At 58.8% G+C, this 15,868-nt stretch overlaps 2 protein-coding genes across 5 annotated transcripts in view; one reads left to right on the forward strand and one right to left on the reverse strand.

Annotated features, from left to right (window-relative positions):
- The first annotated feature begins 438 nt into the window (after nt 1-438).
- On the forward strand, nt 439-10,677 carry LOC104642021 (sodium/nucleoside cotransporter 2). Of its 2 annotated transcripts, none has more exons than XM_075764002.1 (19): nt 439-707; nt 1,307-1,431; nt 2,031-2,160; nt 2,233-2,330; nt 2,772-2,863; nt 3,295-3,484; nt 3,848-3,989; nt 4,772-4,885; nt 5,282-5,359; nt 5,735-5,815; nt 6,151-6,231; nt 6,373-6,498; nt 7,751-7,881; nt 8,090-8,258; nt 8,454-8,651; nt 9,103-9,184; nt 9,647-9,745; nt 10,144-10,255; nt 10,339-10,677. In XM_075764002.1, the coding sequence occupies exons 3-19, from the start codon at nt 2,092-2,094 to the stop codon at nt 10,460-10,462; spliced, it is 1,986 nt and encodes a 661-aa protein (XP_075620117.1). In that variant the 5' UTR covers nt 439-707; nt 1,307-1,431; nt 2,031-2,091; the 3' UTR covers nt 10,463-10,677. The 2 variants fall into 2 exon arrangements, with proteins under 2 accessions (XP_075620117.1, XP_075620118.1); XM_075764003.1 differs by having other exon boundaries at nt 439-672.
- Nucleotides 10,678-10,972: 295 nt separating this feature from the next.
- Nucleotides 10,973-15,868, reverse strand: part of ALPK3 (alpha kinase 3) — a 35,563-nt gene continuing 30,667 nt past the window's right edge. For all 3 annotated transcript variants that reach the window (XM_075764000.1, XM_075763998.1, XM_075764001.1), the window contains 7 exons: nt 14,785-14,912; nt 14,474-14,509; nt 14,077-14,351; nt 13,635-13,723; nt 13,171-13,388; nt 12,920-12,968; nt 10,973-12,763 (listed from right to left, as the gene is read on the reverse strand). In XM_075764000.1, coding sequence (XP_075620115.1) covers nt 12,442-12,763; nt 12,920-12,968; nt 13,171-13,388; nt 13,635-13,723; nt 14,077-14,351; nt 14,474-14,509; nt 14,785-14,912 — 1,117 coding nt within the window. In that variant the 3' untranslated portion in view covers nt 10,973-12,441. The remainder of the gene's footprint in view (nt 12,764-12,919; nt 12,969-13,170; nt 13,389-13,634; nt 13,724-14,076; nt 14,352-14,473; nt 14,510-14,784; nt 14,913-15,868) is intronic.

Consider the following 15,868-nt stretch of genomic DNA (forward strand, 5'->3'; position numbering starts at 1 on the left):
ACACTCACGCTGCACCAACCCCAAATTTAGGCGGTTTTTAGCAACGGGGCCGGATGAAATCCACAGGGAGAAGATGCTGCTCGTGTGTGCTGGGGAGCTGGTGCGGAAGCGTTCGCTTACGGGCACCGTGTGGCACGTGCGTGCCCCGTGGCATCATTAATCAGCAATCTCTGAACCCATTCCTGCCGATCCCTGGCGCGGGCATGCTCGGAGCCACATCGCTTCACCGCTCCCTGTGCAAAAAACGAGCAGGGAGATACCGGCTGGGCGCACACGTGGGGGATGCAACTCCCACCATCCCGCGTGAAAAAGCAGTTTGCAACACGCGCTGGCAGGACATTCTTGCTGGCAGCAGCCCCGTCCATCCCGCGCGGCTCTGGTGACACAACTTTGCACCGCCGCAGCTGCACGTGCCCGGCTCTTTCCCTGGGAAGCCTTTGCTGGGCTGGGGTAAAGGTTGGATTTCTGCTTTTAACATCTCCCCTTCAGGGCTCTTTTCGCCTGGGGGGTGAACATACCCTGGGGCAACCGTTTTTGGGTGGCACGGCCACCCTGCTGGGCTCCCCGCACGCCCTCATGGATGGCCTGGCACCTGCATGAACCCCGGGAGGAGCCGGCGCAGCCGCGGCCCCGCAGGGCCTTGCCCAGCTCTTTGGACCGAGCTGTTAATCGGTAACCGGGGAGCTGCACGGCCAGCGGGGCTGCGGGTGAGCGCGGGGGGCCGGCGGGCACCGGGGGGGAAGCTGGTGGGGCACGGGGAGGGTGCGAGGTCATGGGGGGGCATGAGGGCGTGGGGCATGGGGGTGTGACGGCCCAGGGGTCTGGCAGGGCGGCGAGCCTGGGAGAGGTGGGGAGAGACGAAGCCTTGGGAGGTCCTGGAGGGGTCCCTGAGCCCAGAGGGGTCCTGGGGGTGTCCTGAAACGGTGGTGGGCCTGGGGAGGGGGTCCTGCTGATCTCTGCCAGGGTCCTGGGGAGGGGTCCCAGAGCCCCAGGGGGCACCGGGGTGCTGGAGGCCCTGGAGGAGGTCTGCGGTCCTGGGGTCCTACCGTGGTCCCAGGTCCTGCCCTGCCGCTGAGGAGCCACAAGCCCAGGAATGCGCTGGCTGGTCGCCCTTGGTGGGTCTGCTGGCCCGTGGAGCCAGCTGCCGCCTTCAGCTGCCATGAGGTCTCACCTTAGGGGGATGTTCTCTAAAACTCCTCACCTCCACTCATTTCATTTGGGTCTGGGTCACTCCCTTCAGTGGACCCTAATTCTCACACTGCGAGAAGCCGGCAATGACCCTGCTATGTCTGTCTTCTCCATGCAGACCTCCACAACCTTCCTCCAAAGCAAGGAGATCCCCCTACTTCCTCCGTCCTCACACAGAACTGCTCCTACAGTCTAGCACTGCCTTCTCTGCAACTTCCCTGCTCTTCTCTCATCCTTCTCCAGGTAGAGGAACTGGGAGGGTGTCCAAATGGGATGCTCCAAGGATTCCTGCCCTGGCATAACACTGGTTCTTCTGGCTTTGCTGGACCAGTTCTCCCAGTATCATCCTCCTTTAGGACCAGTCCCCATGCAAACTACCACTTATTCCTACCCATCGCTCCTGCACTATACTAGTTATTGACATGAAAGGACCTTCTTCCTTCTTCCTTATCTTACTTGGTTGCACCAAGAGCTCTTGATAAGGGATGCAGCTAGGTTTATTTTTTGCAAAATCCCACTTGCAAAGGGGCTTGCAGAGGCTGGTAGCCACTGCCACCAACTTGGAGGAGGAGTACCAGCTCTCCCTGCTGCTTCTAATCCTCTCCTGTAATTTCTTGGAAGCACGGAAAAGCAAAGACCTTCACAGAGTTACAGGAGAACAAGGAAGTCAGCAGACCAGCCCCACAGCTTGAGGACACCATGGGATGGTCCCTTGATGTGCCGGTGCAGGAACTGCTCTGAATCCCAACTGCAAAGAGCATTCTCCTCTCGGAGACCCAAAATTGAAAATTGGGGTTGGACATTTGTCCTTCCCAGAGCTGATCCTGTCTTTCTCTCCCCAGCCGGTGTTGGTCCCTCACAGTGTTGTTTCTCTAATGTACTGAAGCTGCAGCACTTCTGGAGATGGAAGAAAAAGAGATAACCCTGGACAACTTTGAGAAGGGTACAGATAACCCAGCTTTCAGCTCAGCGGTAAGTCCCCCCTTCCCCTCCCATCAGGCTACAGGAGCTGCTCAGGGTGCTCCAGCTAGCGATGTCTTCCAGGGGGAGGAGACACTCTATGAGGAATGTGATGGTCCATATGGTGAGACCAAGGAGGAGAGGAGAGGAGAAGGGAAAGGGAGATTCTCCTCCTACTGCAGGTAGGATAACCCCTGGAGATATATGTATGCATGCAGGGAATTTCCAGCAGTCATAGCAAGTCTGCAGTCCTTGGGCCAGCAATTCTCCTGGAGTCAAACCAGGCTTGCAAGTACCTGATCTGGGAGAAAAGGAGCGTGGTATTGACCACACAGAGGGGACAGTGCCTGATGGCAGGTCTCTGTCCCCATAGCAGCCACCCAGAATCAAGCCTCCATTCATGGTGCTTGGGGTGTTGGAGTGTGTGGTGGGGTCTCCCAGCTCACTCCTGGGAGTGGGCAGCAGAGCTGCTAGAGGCCATGGCACACCTATATCACCATGCTGCCGCTGGAAGCGCCCTCTGGGAGGCATGGTCATGACCTAGCTCTGTTGAGTTGGGTTGGGTTGATCTTCAGGATCCATCTTCTGTGTCTCTCATGTCTCTGGCATGTGACTCTCCCCAGGAAGGCCCTGCAGCCGGCATCCAAGGCAAAGTACTTCTGCAAGGCTCATGCCAAGGTGTTGAGAAGGGTCGCCCTGGGGCTCCTTGGAGTAGGTGAGGACTTCCCTGCACTGAGACCCCATCTCCACATCCCTTTGGCTGGCCATGCCCCCAGCCGCCAAGAACTGGGCATGGCCACCTGCATGGAGGTTGTGTCCGCTCTCACCAGCCCCACTGCCTGCCCCTTCCTCACCCCACCACTCCTGTCCGAGAGGGCTACCTGCACCTCACTGTCCTCCTTCCCAAAGGGTTTGCTCTGCCTCTTCTGCTGCTCCATGTGCCCCCCAACAGATGAGTTGCTGTCACCAGTCAGCTGGCTGCTGGGGCGGTGCTCCCTAAGTCCTTGTCATGCACAGATGGGAGACTCAGGGGGGGCCAGGGAAGAACATTTGGAGGAAATGAACCTCATTGTTGGCCCCGGTTAGCGTTATGTATCTGTGATCCCATGGCCCTGATGTTTCTGACCCCTAATATGCCTTCTCCAGCCTACCTGTGCTACTTCATTGCGGCCTGTTGGCTCAACTTCCAGCGAGCCCTTGCCTTGGTTGTCATAACTGCTGTGGTTGTATTCTTCATCTGCTGGAGCCTCTTCAAGAAGCACTGTGGGGCAAAGGTATTGCTGCTCCTCAGCCCTGTTTGGAAATGCTTCCAAAAGTCCTGGCCTTGGCTGAAATGGTGAGTTAGGAAAAGGCAGGGCCAGCTCCCTCCCAGCACCCGGGTTCCCTTTCCCGTGGCTGCCCTGCCAGCGCAACCAACAGCCGGTGGCGTTGGGCACATGCCCTAGTGCCATGCAGGCACCTCATGAATAACGAGGCATGGCCCGGCCTGGGGACCACTAAAAAGCCATGGCAGAAATGTCTTGCTACTCTACCTCAGTAGCATGATGGCTATTGACACCCCTCGTTTGTGTCTGAGCCCCAGGTTTCTTCAGGTGCATGGACCTTATGGTAGCACCTCCGGCTCGACTAGCTCCTGCCGCTCGTGCGCTGCTCCCCGTGGGGACATCCTCTCTGTGACAGTCTGAGTTTTCCTTTGCAGGCTGCTGTGGGTGGCTCTCCTGGGAGGCCTGATCACGTGGCTGGCTTTGGACACCTCCAGAAATCCGGAGCAGCTCATCTCATTGGCTGGCTTCTGCTTTTTGGTGCTGTTCCTGTTTGCCTGCTCCAAGCACCACGGTGCAGTATGTGTTTCAGGTGTGGCTTGGCCACTGGTCCCCTTGCATGAGGTGGCCACCCAGCACTGGGGAACAAGTGCTTCCTTCCCACTGGTGTCCCCTGATGGCCCGTCGCTGGAGCTCCCTGGGGGAAGCAGAAGCCCAGCAAGGCTCCGGGGCAAAGCTAGGCATAGCCTGGGGAGCTGAGCTGGTCGGGGGGGATGGAGCCCCAAAGCCACTTCACTGCTCTCCTTCCCACTGCTCCCCCACAGTGCCTCCATCCTGTTTTCCACCGTGTCCCTCATAGTGGGTCAGACCCACAGACCCAGCACGGGTTTCCACCATGCCTGAGCTTCAGGTGCCTGTGGGTGGAAGGTGGGCCTAAGCTTCGGGTGGCCTGGGTGACTTGGCCAAAGTGATTGAAGTCCCAGCAGCTTCCAACCCAACCTGCTTCAATGTTTTGGGCAATGCCTCCATCTGCCTCCTCCAAAGGAAGTGTTGATCTAGCAGGTCTGTACTACCAGTCAAACCATCAGAAGGTCTTCCTGATTGTGGCCTCCTGGGTAAGCCTGGCAGGTTATGTTCCACCAACCAGTTCCTGAGTCCCACCAATTCATCTTCTTCCTCTGTCACCAACCTATGTTTGTGGGTTTCTGTGACACTTTCTTTATTAGCCTCCCCATGATCCTCACCCAGGGCACAGCATAATGGCGTTTGCCATGTGCAGCTGTTGGAGGGGCAGGAAGCCAGAGAGGGAAGTCTGTAGGCTTTGCTAACGTCTCAGTTCCCATTCTGCTCTTGGTCCTCAGGTCTCCTGGAGAGCCGTTTTCTGGGGTCTTGGCTTGGAGTTCTTATTTGGACTCTTCGTCCTCCGAACAACCCCTGGCGTCCAAGCTTTCCAGTGGCTGGGTGACCAGATCCAGGTACTGCATCTGCGCAGCCCATCCCATGCTTGTGCCCTCCATGTAGGACCCCCCGGCATCAGCAAGAAGAGCAGAGGGTGGCATGGGGCACAGAAGCTGCAGGGACTGCACAGTCACAAATATTTTTGCTTGGGACTTGAGAAAAGCCATCTCTTTCCTGGTTTTCTGCAGCAGCCCAGGCCATTTGGTGGGGTCTCCCGTGCAGGCTGGAGCTGTGCCCCATGGCTGGGAGACAGCCCACCGGTGTCCCCAGCTCAGGTTTCAGAGGGTCATTCTCTGGCAGGCCAGTAAAGTGAGCTGTAGAGCTGAGGGTACAGACCCCTGCTAGGTAGAAGTGAGATGTCAGGGAAGGAGCTAATGGAAATCTCCATCCTACCATGTCTTCTCCACTTGCAGTTCTTCCTGAGCTACACCACAGCTGGCTCCAGCTTCGTCTTTGGGAACACGCTCATTGAAGAAGTCTTTGCCTTTCAGGTCAGCTTGGGGAATGGGGTATGGGGAGGGAGAGGCAGAGCCTGGTTTTCTTGTGGTCTGGCTGCCTTGCTGGGTCCTGGAGAGCATGGAGCTAAACCCAGCCAGGTTTGCTGCAGCAGATTTCAACCAGATCAAGGATGGGTCTCCCTCACCTTTGTACCCACCTGTGGACCTCCTCAGTGCCATGAGGGATTTGCACTGGTCTCTGTCCCTCCTGCCAGCCTGTCCCAGTGTTGTGGCACCCCAATAGCGTGGGCTGGCTATGCAGTACCACACCGTGCCCAGCTCGTGAGACAGAGGGGCTTGGTCCCCAAGTGTACTTAGATGTGTTGCTCAGATCTCCTTTAACCCCATGCCCTGCTGCCTTGCCTGCAGACTCTGCCCATTGTTGTTTTCTTCAGTTGTGTGATGTCCATCCTCTACTACCTCGGCGTCATGCAGTGGCTCATTGTCAAGGTAGGACCTCACACCTGGCTCTAGGATGGTGGTGGAAAGGAGAAGAACCTAGTACGTTCTCTGACTACTATGATTAGCTGAGGGACATCCCAGGAAAATTGGCACGGTACTAATTTGGGGTGATTTGTCCTGCTTAAAAGAATAGACACAAACCCCCTCTTTCTTGCATGTCCTCCTGAGAAAGCCCAGTCCTGGAGCTGATGCTGCTACCTGGTCTGTGGGCACTTCCCGAGATCACCTCTGTGCAGCGTGAGGGTGAAACAGTGCCCAGCTTCATGGGTGGGTGGTAGGGTGCCAGGAGCCTTCGTGGACATGGTGGCCTTGTCTTCCCCCAGATCTCCTGGGTGCTTCAGGTCTCGATGGGCACCACTCCTACTGAGACCCTGAGCGTGGCGGGGAACATTTTTGTGGGACAGGTAAGTTCCTGGGCAGGAGATCCATCTCCTCAGCCCTTGCAGCTGAGCCTGCCCTGGAGGAGGATCTTCTCCTGCCTTCCCAGGAGACCTGCACCCCTGCGTGGCCCTGTCCCAAGGACAACAGGATTTTCTCTCTTGCAGACCGAAGCCCCACTGCTCATCCGCCCGTACCTTGCAGACATGACCCATTCAGAAATCCACGCTGTGATGACCGGTGGCTTTTCCACCATTGCAGGCAGCGTGATGGGTGCCTACATATCCTTTGGGGTGAGTGCACGTGCAGATGTATGCCACATGCTCCCTGCTATGGGGTCCTGACGCGCAAGAACTGCCCTGGATTTGTGGGTGGCAGAAGACCCCAGAAGGTGCCCCGTGATCCCCTTCCATAAGCAGGATGAGGGCAGGGTGCCTCCGTGTCCAGCCTGACCTTCTCTCACCTGGCCAAAACCCCGGAACCCTGCCAGGTAGAAGGCACTGCCGGGGGACCTGCACTGCATGTCCTCGCACAGCAAGCAGGGCAAATCTCACTGAACCACGGGGTAATTTGGCCTGGAAGGACCCTCTGGGGGTCTCTGATCTACCCTTCTGCCCAAATGAGCTGATGGCAAAGCTCAAGGGGATGCCCAAGGCCTTGTCCAGGTTGGTGGTGAACATCCCCATGGACGGAGATCTCCCCTGACCTCTCTGGTCCACCCCACAGACGCCTCAGTCAGGGGGAACAATTTTTTCCTTATATCCAACTGGAATTTCCCCACTGACACTGTGTCATTGCTTCCCACCCTTTCACTGGGCACCTCTGAGCAGTGTCTTCTCTCTATCCTCCTTTTAAGTAGTTGGGAACAGCAACCTCAACCCCTCCCCAGCCTTCTTTTCTCCCAGCCAAACAAGTCCCGCTCCTCCAGCATCACCTTGGTGGTCCCGTGCCCCGACTTCCCCGGGGATGCCCTCTCCAGTTCATCAGTGTCTCAGCCCTGGACACGGTGTGCAGGCTCATCAGTGCTCCATAACGGGGAATAAACCTTCCCCATGACCTGCTGGCTGAGCTCCAGCTATTTAAACATTAATTAGCGTCCTTAAATGGGGAGCCAAGGGTGAAAGGTCAGAGAAATGAGACGTTGCCACTCGGCAAGCAGGGGAGGGGTGAGGTGGGGAGCTTGGCTCTTTGTCAGCGCGGGCAAGTTCATGGTGTTGCACAACCTGTTGCTCTGATACTGATCAGAAGGGACAAGGAAGGGACAAGAATCAAAATTAGGTCAAACAGCAGGAGAGATTAACATCTACAAGGCCGTGATCACTGCGGCTCCAGCAATGCCTCTGTCCAGGCATCCATCCCTACGTGCCGTGGCTGGCTAAGATGGGAAAAACAGAGACATTTTTCCCTCCCTGAGCAAACGGAGAGCCCTGAACTGCTCCGAGCGTTGCTGGTTGATGCCAGCCGTGTGCTGGGACACCCTGGGGTGGCACGTCATGGGGTGCAGCCTTGCACAAGGAGCCTAAGCCCACGTTCTGCGCATTGCAGATAGATGCGGCATCCCTGATCGCAGCCTCTGTGATGGCTGCACCCTGCGCCCTTGCCATGTCCAAACTTGTCTACCCTGAAGTGGAAGAGTCCAAGTTCAAGGGCAAAGGAAGCGTCCGCCTCTCCAGTGGGTGAGTGTGAGGAGAGGGCTGGTGGAGTGGGGCTGCACGCATCCTGCTGTGCAGGGAAACCATGGGGGGAATTTAGGGGCATATGTGGACATTGCGGGTGGCCCGAGGTTGGGAGAGCCTGTGGTGCACAGACGTCCATGGAGCGAGAGCTGACTTTGCACAGAGGATGCACAGCCACGTAAGCCCATCAGGGTCTTCTTCCACGCAGGGAAGAGCAGAACATCCTGGAAGCTGCGAGCAACGGGGCTGCTGCCTCCGTGGGGCTCGTGGCCAACATTGCAGCCAACCTCATTGCCTTCTTGGCAGTACTGGAGTTCATCAACGCTGCCTTGCGCTGGTTTGGGGAGATGGTGGACATCGAGGGGCTCTCCTTCCAGGTATCCCCAAGGGCAGCCCCATGGTCTGGGCTGCCAGATCCTGCATGCCCCACCCATCCCCAACTTTGCCTGCTGCCTCGGTTGGCTGCCGAGACCCTTTCGGGGTGTTTGGCAAATGCTGGCAGTGGGTGTCCAAGCCAGGGGCTATGCACATGGACAGTTCTGAGTTTCTCCCTTCTGGGGTGCTTTTCCCAGGTGATTTGCTCCTACGTCCTCATGCCCGTGGCCTTTCTCATGGGGGCAGATTGGGCAGACTCGCCGCTGGTGGCAGAACTCTTGGGGATCAAGATCTTCCTGAATGAGTTTGTGGCGTACCAGCAGCTGGCCACGTACAAGAAGAACCGTCTGTCGGGCCTGGAGGAGTGGAACGGGAGCCAGAAGCAGTGGATATCTGTGAGGGACATCTGCCACCTTGTCAGGCATAGGGCAGGGATGGAGACAGCCGAAACAGGGCATGGGACCTGGCTGGGCAGATGGGTGATGGGCAGGCAAGGGGATGATGGTGTTGGGGTGGGAGGGCACCTATGGCCAACTAGACTTGGATGTCCACTCACTGCTGGCTACAGGGTCATCCTGAAGGAATCGGTGAAGCCCTGTCCCATTTATCCTGCTCCTTGGTGGGGCAGATCATGGTGCTACAGGGCCCCTTGTCCCTCTCCCAGGGACAGACTGCCCACCACCTGCATCCTCGCTCCCAAAAATAGCTGAAGGAGAAAGGATTGGGGTGGGGGACTTATCTCCATCAAGTCTGGCTGGGCTGGGAGCTACAACGTGGTGCTCAGCGCTGGGTGCTCTGGGGCTGCTCCTGGCTGAGGTGACCATCCCCTGCCACTGTGCCCTCCAGGAGCGAGCCGAGAGCATTGCCACCTTTGCCCTCTGTGGATTCGCCAACCTCAGCTCCATCGGGATCATGCTGGGAGGTCTGGGTGAGTGTGACCCAGGTGTCCCCGGTGCCTGGGCATGATGCAGGGGGATCCTGGGCCCAGGGAGCACGGGCTTAGCTGCGGTAGGAGGAATTTCCTACCCACCAGCCTTCACATTCGGTCTCTGCCAGCCCAGAGATAAGAAACAGGGTTTGCATGAGGTGATAAGGTATGATTCTGCACTGCGCCCATGGGCAAGAGCACGTGCATGTCCCGCAAGCCCAGGTGCCACCCAGCCATGGGGCAAAGAGCAGAGACTCCAGCGCTGAGAGCACCAAAGGCTCTGATTAATCACCCATGGGTGCGGGGTGGGCCAGCGCTCTGCCTGCACCCACCGCTGCCAGGATGGGCAGACAGCATGCTGGGTGCCCAGTGGGGACTGGGGACGATTCCCTACCTGTCCCCACCCCGGGATAGAGCCAGAGCAAGGATCTGACTCGCCCCGGTCTCTGCTTTGCCCTACAGCCTCCATGGTACCCCAGCGCAAGAGTGACTTAGCCTCCCTGGTGCTGCGAGCCCTGCTCACTGGCATCTGCGTCTCCATGCTCAACGCCTGCCTGGCAGGTAGGTCCCTGCCCACTGCCAGCGGGGCCAGAAAGAGCCGGGGAGGGACAGGCAAAGGGCCGAAGACCCCTATAAATGCAGGCACAGGGATGGGGACAGCTGGGCTGTCCTCCCCATGGCTCTGTCAGGCCTCCAAGCCCCCTGCTCTCCTCCCATGGCTTTGCAAGGGGCCACCCAAGCCCTGTAGCTCTTCTGCAGCCCCTCATCCACAGCTGGGCTGGGATCGGGACATTTGGGGCACCACAAGGAGTTCCCCCGGGGTCACTGCTGCGACTGTCTGGGGGGTGAGGTGGGACGGTGCATGGGACCTGCAAGCACAGTCCCAGGTACAAGATTTGCAAGCATGCTCAGGGGATGGGATTTGCACACACGGTCCCTCAGGACACCTTGTCCCCCAGGTCTGCTTCATGTGCCAACGGAGGTGGGCGACTGCGTGAGCTTCCTCAGCACCGCCAACTTCAGCTCTACCAGCTACACCATGTACATGTGCTGCAAACAGCTCTTTGCCAGGTGGGTGTGAGGGGCCCCAGAGCCGCCCGGGCACCCAGGCGATGAGGCAGCAGCTCGTCCTGACCGCACTTCTCTGCTTCCAGCTCACTCCTCAAGAATGGGACTCTGTCCTTCACGGGAGACTGGGCTGGCGTGGCGGAGAGCGTGCCATGCCTGATGCAGTGCTGCGGCCACTACAACCACACGTCCTGCGCGTGGACAATCTAGAAATGTGCAGGCAGCTGCCTGCTCCGGGGGCAAGGGCTGGGGAGCACCAGGGTGGTGCCAGGCCTGGCCCTAGAGGTAGAAAAAAACCCCATCAGAGACCTCTACATCTGGTCTTCTCCACTGCAGTGATGACGGACAGCTCCGTGCACCTTGCAACCGGCACCCTTAGGTGCTGGCCATCCAGACACAAAGGAACTGCTCCCAAATAAATCATGGAAAACCCCAAATGCTTGCCCTGAGCCCTCTCAGGCCCCCAACCGCGGCTGTCCCATACGGCACAAGGTGCTTTGCCCGGACTGCACCCTGCAACCGCAGCTGCCGTATCCAGCATTCGCTGCAGACCGCCAGGTGCCAGCTTCAGGGTCTGGCCCCGGCCACCTTCTTCTCCCCCATGGAGTGCGGACGGGGGTAAAACCATTATTTGAAGACATTTCCTTCCCTGAGCACACAGCTGCTCTGTCCTGTGCTTGAGTGCATCTTTTCCACAGGGACCACAGTGCCAGCAAACAGGCCAGTCCTTCTCGCTTTATTGCACTCAAGAGCACCCATTTGCCAATGCGGCCATGTTATGTACATTGTTATTTTACAATGACCCAACAACAAAGCACCAGGACCCTGGAACATGCTGCAATCCCAGCCCAGTCCCTTCCCTCCTCTGCCAGGCTGCACTGAGCCACCGTTTCGGACACCACTGTCCTCGCCATGAGTGTGGAGTGGTATTGCTGGTGCCCGGCACCCTCCTCCAAAGGGACGGCGAGATGAAGCAGGCAGCGCTGAGGCTCTTTGCAAGCCTGGCTGCCCACTACCACGCTCTGGTGGCTGCTGCATGCCTGAGTGAGCTGACGGGCACAAGGGAGGCTTGATGCAATGCAGGGTGCTGAAATTTCCAACACGAACATCGCTGCCTGTCCATCGCCGCCTCCCGCCGCAGGGCAGCGGGTCCCAGAGCAGGTGCTGCTAGCTGCCACTGGGGTACGGCATGTGCCAAGCAGGGGTGATGCTAAGGAAGCCATGACCAGATCGTGCTGCGGGGCTGGGCAGAGTGTATGGGGCCTGCGTACGGCAGGTGGGCAGGGAGGGGCGAGTCCTGCGGGCTGGACACCCGCACGTGCCAAAGCTGCGCCTGGCACGGAGGGGAGGTCTCCCCTTCGCCTCGCTCCCGGGTGCCCCATGTGAGGTAGAGCATCCTTACCGTGGCACTGGCCGGCACCCACAGCAGCACTGTTGCCCTCTGTGTTCGCCCGGCAAAGGGGTGGGAGGTTCACCTTGGGATGCAGGGGCGGCTGGGAGGGCAGGGGTGCAAAATCCCATCCCCATGCAGCCACCGGTGCCGACGCAAGTGCCCTGCCATGGGACAGGCCCGCAGACGCCCTGCAGCTCACTGCTAAACCCCTCTGCAGCAAAACCTTTTAAATCACAGTGTGCTGGGGCAAATGGGACTGCCTGGGCGCTGTTGGGGTTCACATCCTTGACACAGACCGCTGGCAGGGCTTGGCACGGTGGTTTCATGGAGGACACGAAGAGGGACATGAAGTGCTGGGAGCCAGGAGGGCAGCCTGTACTCCCAGTTTGCTCGGGGGAGCCAGGCAGGGGGCATGGTGCCGGCAAAGCCCGAGGGAGCAGCTCTGACCGCTGCTGCCTTAAGGAAGGCAGGTGGAGAGACTGGAGAGAGGAAAGCGAGCCCCAGCATGGGGGGACGCACGGCCCCGCAGGCTCCACCACCGGCAGCAGCTCTTGTAAAGAGGTATGGGTGAGGGGGTCTGCACCGCTGACAGCTCACTCCCCCCCCATGACCCCAGCCGAGCTGCTCACACTAGCACACACCACACAATGCAAGCAGCACGGGCCAGGAGCCAAAGGGGGGAGAGCGGCAGCAGTGGCCGCTGCAGGGGTCTCCCCTTCCCGTCCCGGTCACGTGCTGCCTCTGGGCTGCTCAGGCTGGGGTTCAGAGTGGGGGGTCCCGGCCACAGCGGCTCTGGCTACTGTGGGCAGCCAGACCTGCCACTCTCTCCTGACCCGGGTTTGCAGGCTGTCAGGGCCTCCCCTGTTTCTGCAGCTCTCCGGGAGCTCTTGGGGCTCACGGCAGCCTTGCGGGTGCCCTGGGGACTCGCCAGCCCCTTCTTCTGGAGCTGAGGGCTGGACTGGGCAGATTTCCTACCCATGGAGGGGCTCTTGGATCCCTTGGGCTTGGCTGGCTCCAGCGTCTTCAGGCCCAGGATGCTGCAGTAACGGTTACACTGGTGAGTGGCTGCAAACTGCTCCAGCAGGGAGGGGAAGCAGCTTTCCTTCAACCCCTGGAACCTGCCAACACAGCCATCCTCAGCCCCTGCTCCGCACCAGGAGATGTCTCGCCGGAGCAGGGAGCCGAGGATGGGAGCCCAGCCACCCTTCACCATGAGAGCTGCAGCGCTGGGGACAGATGAGACCGCCCTGCACCAGCAGCTTGGGGTCACTCACCCTTTCAGGTTGGTAGCGATCCGCACATTGGTCATCTTCCAGCCCACTCCTGCAATGAAAGGGAGGACAACCAGTCTCTGCCCAGAGAAGGCTGGGCACCAGCACCAAGGGCAGGTCATCGCCCTGGGGGCTGGGCTCCATGGCACATAGGGCATGTAGACGCAGGAGGGCAAGGCTGTGGCTTTTCCTCTTCTCTTTGCAGGCCAGAGGGTGGTGAGGGGCCACGGGAATCAGGTGGGAGATCCCTTTACCTTCCATGTCAGTCACAAGGATGTTTCCATTTGTCCACTGGTAGACCCAATGCTGAAAGGTGCAGCATTTGAGGACGATCTCTGAGGTGCCTCGTGCTACCAAGCTGCCATCTCTCTCTGTGACACAGTACTGCTCGCAGGGCCCACCCAGGTCCTCCTCCATCGTGGCGTAGGGGATGTTGTTGGCTGGTCGGTAAATCAGGTACAGAGGAACTATCCTGTGTGGGAGTGCACAGGTGGGGTCAGCACCAGCTGGCAACCTTTCCCACTGCAGCACATTGAGACATGCACAGCGGTCTGCAACCCTGGCTTTTACCTCCCCCCCAATATTCCTCCTCTGTGAGGGTGGGAGAAGAGCATGCTGCCCTTTGGGATGTCCCCAGCACCCACGGGGAACCCTCCCACCATCCCCAAGGATGCTCTGCCAGGATGTCAAGCCAGTGGAGCCGCAGCACCTTACTTACTCGGGCACCGCTCCAAAATCAGGGATGGCTCGTGCCTCAGCAGCAAAGATCTTGCAGTACTCACGGCTGGAGTTCTGGATTTTACATTCCTGGAGATTCAAACAGAAGAGTCAGAGATCTGCTCTGTCTCACACCAATGCCTCCCTGGGACCCCCCGCCTGGCCGGGCATCCCCTGGGACACTGCCAGGTGTTTCCCTCTCCTGGCGGTCAAGGGACAAGTGATGGGAAAGCTCCGAGCAGCTCTGTGTTGCTCAGAGAGAAGAGCTGAAGCCAAAAATAACAACGACATTGCCAGCCCACTGGGACATGGCTCCACTGCTTCAGAGCATTCAAAAAGTGGAAGGAAATAAAGAAAGTGAGCACAGAGCTGGGGACTGTGGCACAGACAGACAGGGAAGGAGTCGGGGAGACAGGCAGAGGGTGCCCCACGAGGATGCCCACCTGGATGGTGATATCGTAGTTCTTCTCGATGAGGCTGTTCTCGTTCTTGGTCCCAAAGACAATGAAATTGTGCACTTTGATGACGCAGGTGTGGCCGGACTCAAAGACGGGCTCCAGGCCATAGATGGCTCTGGCACGGCAGGCTTTGCGCAGGAAACCAGCGCCCACTTCCACGTCCTCGCTCACCACGCGCCCGAAGAGCTTATCCCCCCAGTAGCCTGCATCAGCCAAACCCTTTGCGAACACCATGGGCGTCATCTCGATCTCTTCTCCAACTGGCAGAGGGAAGAGCTGGTGAGGGGGGACAACGCGGGCATGTCCTCCCCCCGACACAGAGCCGCCTGCCCCCTGCGCAGCAAGGGGCAGCAGCTGCAGCTCCTCAGCACGCGGCACTTACCTTCGATCTCTTCCCGCAGGATAAATCCTGACAGCACTAGAGGAGACAGAAAGCAAAGAGGTGTCAAGGTCCTGCCAGGATCCCACCCTGCCCCATGCACTTCCACACCAAGGAATGGCAAGGAGGATGATGTCAACCACCCACAAATTAGAACATGGAGGCAGATGCCCCTCACAGAGGCAGTGTTATGGGGCGTGCAAGGCTCCCCCTCCACAGCCTGGCACCAAGCCCTCCCTGCAGTTTGCCACGCCGCCCCACGGCACAACCGGGCAGCTGGGAGAACTGCTGCTGGGCTGCTGAGGGCTCCTCACCTTCTGGGCTGAGCAGGAAATCGGTGGAGTCAGTGCCGTACTCATTGCTGATCACACACCGGTAGACCCCGCAGTCCTTCTGGGACGCCTGCACAATAGCCAAGGCTGCCTGGCCCTCGTCGCCAGCGCTGGAAGAAACCGAAGCATGGCCTCAGCCCCATGTGATGTGTGGGGGCACAGGAGACCCCTGTCACAGGCACTGCGGGTGGGCACCGTGCTGCCCTTGGAGGGCTGGAAGAGGGCTACGGCAGAAGCCAGCCCAAGGGCATCCCAGCTGCTCCCCTGGCACCTCATGGCACCAGGAGTCCTGCCCTGCAGTTTGTACTCACAGAAATGCTCATCTTCCAGGCAAGCCCTGAAAAATCTGGCCAGGATTGGGCTACAAACTGATAAAGGTACTTGCCTCTGTGTGTGGCTGGGTCAAGGCTGTGCTTTGGGCTAACAGACCTGCATCCAGATGGGGATGGCTGGAAGCCAAACAGCCACAGAGGTGTCCAGCTTCATTTTCAGCTGCTCACTAGTGAGGGCAGGCACGACTCCCCATCCTGAAGCCTGCCCCTCTCCGAGGCACCGGCAAAGCACAAGCTCTGTATCAGCAGGCTGCCAGTCTTCTCCAGCCTGCAGTGCCAAGCTTTGGGCTAGCAATTCCTCTAGCCAAGGTGGGGACACACCAGGCAGGTGGTCTCCACAGGAACCCCACATGGCCAGCATGAACCAGCAAGGGGATGACGGGCCGCGGAGGGAAGAAGTGGGACCCCCATCCTGAGACCCGCTGGCTGAGCAGGCTCTGCTCTGGTCAGCTAGAAGGCAATGGTCACTCCTGGTCCATCTGCCCCCACTCAAATATCTGCTGTAGGAGATCTGCTGTTTCTGCCCCAGAAGCACCTCCTTCTGCCAGCTCATTACAGAGGGAACGCAAGGGATGCACAAAGGCTGCAGGCAAATCCTATCAGATGTGGATGATGTTCCCTGATGTTCCAGGATGAAGCTCCTGTGGGCTTGAGAACAAGTTGCTCTCCACAATGCACTCAAAGAAGCGTCCAGGACACCACAAGCCACTCAGCTGTCCGAACACGTTCTCCCT

Source organism: Balearica regulorum, chromosome 12 (assembly GCF_011004875.1).
Source record: "Balearica regulorum gibbericeps isolate bBalReg1 chromosome 12, bBalReg1.pri, whole genome shotgun sequence".
Lineage (NCBI taxonomy): Eukaryota > Metazoa > Chordata > Aves > Gruiformes > Gruidae > Balearica > Balearica regulorum.